Below are 3,318 nucleotides of genomic sequence, written 5' to 3'. Positions count from 1 at the left end.
ACATACATACATACATACATACATACATACATACATACATACATACATACATACATACATACATACATATACCTGCTTTATCTTTACCAGGAGCCCATGTTCAGCAGTCACTGTGTTAGAGGCAGGGTACACCCTGAACAGGTTGTAAGTTCATCACAGGGCTCAATGAAGCAAATAAACATAAAATATTTAAACATAAAAAATGCTTTTTAAAAAAAGGTTATTTTGAATTTTATGGCAGCAATTGATCAAAACAAAAAAATGGGAACAGGATCAACTAAAGTTTGAGTAAGTGCTATAAAAAAGAAACATCTGCGACTAACTAGGACTGGAAACAGGTCAGTAAAAAGACTAAATAACAAAGTAGCATTTTAGAGAGGCTGGATCGCTCAGAAGTGGATGAGCAGAGGTTRACCAGTCTGCACAAAACTGAGTCTAAAAATAGTGAAACAAGTTCAGAATAATGTGCCTTAATGGAAAAACTGAGAAGACTTTGAATATCCCAATAACTACAGCTCATATCTTCATCAAAATATTCCAAGAATCTGCAGAAATCTCTGGCTCAGGCTGAAAGCTAATACTGGATGTTCATGATCTTCAGGCAGCACTGGATTAAAAACAGACCTGTTCATCACTGCACAAGGAGGAACACTACAAAAATCATTGCGGTATCATTCATAAATACTGATTAAAGCTCTATCATTCAAAAAAGAAGCCCTTCATGAACACCATTCAGAAACACTATCGTCTTCACTGCATGGACCAAAGCTCATTTCTAATGAGCTGAGACAAAGCCCTTGCCACTCAGCAGGTGACATCAGGTGCTTAAAGCTGCTGTGAAAAACTTGTTGGGATCGTTAATCAACGTAGAGCTAAACTCTAGTAAGTGATTATAGTGCCTTGTGTTACTAAAATTGGAAAAACAATCAGTGCTCCATCACTGTTGAGACTCCTAATGTTCACATTTACTTCTCACTTATTTATGCCGGTCACTAACTGGACCTTTTCCCTCTTTTTTGAAATAATTTGCAATTTGATAAGAGTAATCTGTAGTCAGACGATTCAAAATTTGAAAATCTTTTTGGAAACCATGTCCTCTGTGCTAAAGAGAAGAACCATCATATCATCAGCACTCAATTCAAAACTGCCTTTCTAATGGTATAGGGGTGCATTAGTGCCTCTGACATGAGCAGCTGACACAAAGGTACCATCACTGCAGCAACAGGCTTTAGAACAACATGTTTTCCATCCAGCAAAGAAGACCCAGGCCTCTTGAATAGTTGAATTCCACATCAGACAAAATCAGGACTTGAGTCTCCTCCAAAACCTTTACAGACTGTTGATAGAAGAAGAATGGGACCCTGTCACGAATTCATGGCCATGAAGTTCTAAATTTAATTCTTAGTTTAAACGTGATATGTTTAATATGTTTCATATGAATTAAAATGTGAGTTTATTAGATTTACTTCCTTATTTTTGTTACATTTTACACAGCGTTCCAACTTTATCAGAATTGAGGTTGTACTCTTTTCACCCCCCACCCCATTACTTCCCCATTTCACTCATTTTTCCTTTTGTTATCATCGTAGCACTAAAACTTTCCATCCTTCTCACAAGGGGAAGACCAGGAAGCCAGAGAAGGTGGAGTACTTCCAGCCTCCCATCAGATTGCCCCTTTCAAGTCTGAGGTAAGCCTTGTCGCCCTTCTCCATAATCACCAGGCCAGCGTTGGTGGCAGCTTCTCTGGTCACGTCTTGGTCCCCAGCGAACGCCGAAATCATCGGCCAGCCYTTCACCATCAGGCTAACCTAAGACACAAAAATCCTGGGAATTAGGAGGAGCACACGGACCCACCGGCGCGTCGGCTGTGGTGGATGCAGCAAAGCACCTGAATAGTTTGCCTGTTGTAGGCCTTGACAACATGGAAGTTGAAGCTGTACACCCCTCTGCGTGGAGCCACAAAGACGCTGCTCTCTTGGTCGAAATGTGTCCCCACGTTGACCATGATCTGATCGGATGGCAAGGAGACAGGAGTGAGGGAAACGGGATGCGAGCATGAAAATGTGAAGAATTTACATGAAAGGAAAAAGGAGGATCTCTGAAGGAGTGAAAACTGTTGATAGGAGCTTTTTAAATATATATTCATACATACTCCAAGGTCACTTAAAGTAATTCTTTAAACTCACTCAGTTAGAGCTCAAAGTATGAAATTACTGATTCATGTTTTGTATATTTACATTTAAAAACAAACTGAATTTACTGCATAATCCACCAGTTTTATGGCTGCACGTTAAGTCCAAAGGTTTGACTCATCCACAGTGTCAGGATGTAATCATATGTACATCTTATTGGATGAGGTTTTCTCTAAAATATTTTTTAACAGCATAGTAAAAAGACGTTTATTTTTCTGTCAAATGCCTCAGTGTGAATTTRGAAGCTCCCTCACRGTGGAGCTCAGTACTCACGTTATCYAAGTAGATGATCATGGTGCGGTTGCTCATGTCCGTGGGCTCGTGGTTGGTCTGGCGGCTGGCTGAGAAGGCCACTCGTCCGGAGCCGGAGCGGACGGACATGCCCAAAGCCGTGCCGGCGGGCTCGGACGAAGGACTGGAGTCGCACACCACCAAGCATTTCCCCTCCAGGATGATGGGCTCTGTGTCGTTCTGCCCGCTGGACTCCAGCGGACCCCAGAACAGGAGCGCGCTCAGCAGGGTCAGGAGGTCAAAGCGGACCGACCCGAGGTGCATGACTGTAGGACGTCTGGTGAACTCTCTCTTCTTGATTCTGCTGCACAGAGGRGTCACTTTGGGCAATCTGAGGTGTAAATAAACATGCTACAGTTGCAAAAACCAGTCCTTTTGGAACGTTTGAAGCAGCAGATGGTCCAGTTGAAGCTCAGAATGGTTCACTTTTCATGGCTGACGATTAGAGGCTTGTCGTGGGGTTTTTCTACTTTTCCCTAATGTATCCAACTCTTCACAGCGTCCTGTGTAAACATAGAGTGATAAAACAACAAATTTCACAGAGTTCCTCAGCAGAAAATTAGCCTGAAGGAATAAAAAGTTGAAACCGGGATGAGGGAGAAGATCTGAGTTCAGACTCAAAAGCCAGCAGAGGAGGCTGTGATGAAGACGGGCGATGAAGATAAAACAAACAGATGATTCAGGGGATGTAGGACCCAGGAGGGAGTGAGGAGGAGAGATGGATTAGGGGAACAACTCCACTGAGTGACCATCTGTCTTTTACATGCAACCACCCACCACTCCCTGTGTCACACCTCCTCACACACACACAAGTGCTTTTTTCATTATATATATA

The 3,318-nt window shown here is 42.5% G+C and overlaps 1 protein-coding gene across 1 annotated transcript; it reads right to left on the bottom strand.

The window, feature by feature from the left end:
• Positions 1–10: 10 nt before the first annotated feature.
• cbln12 (cerebellin 12) lies at positions 11–3,233 on the bottom strand. Its single transcript, XM_014008940.1, has 3 exons — positions 2,466–3,233; positions 1,889–2,008; positions 11–1,808 (listed from the first exon to the last, which is right to left on the bottom strand). The coding sequence occupies exons 1-3, from the start codon at positions 2,745–2,747 to the stop codon at positions 1,611–1,613; spliced, it is 600 nt and encodes a 199-aa protein (XP_013864394.1). The 5' UTR covers positions 2,748–3,233; the 3' UTR covers positions 11–1,610.
• Positions 3,234–3,318: the final 85 nt, after the last annotated feature.

This window comes from Austrofundulus limnaeus, unplaced genomic scaffold (genome assembly GCF_001266775.1).
Source record: "Austrofundulus limnaeus strain Quisiro unplaced genomic scaffold, Austrofundulus_limnaeus-1.0 Scaffold54, whole genome shotgun sequence".
NCBI classification, from domain to species: Eukaryota; Metazoa; Chordata; class Actinopteri; order Cyprinodontiformes; family Rivulidae; genus Austrofundulus; species Austrofundulus limnaeus.
Note: the sequence above shows the minus strand (reverse complement) of the source record. Positions and strands in the feature narration are given on the sequence as shown.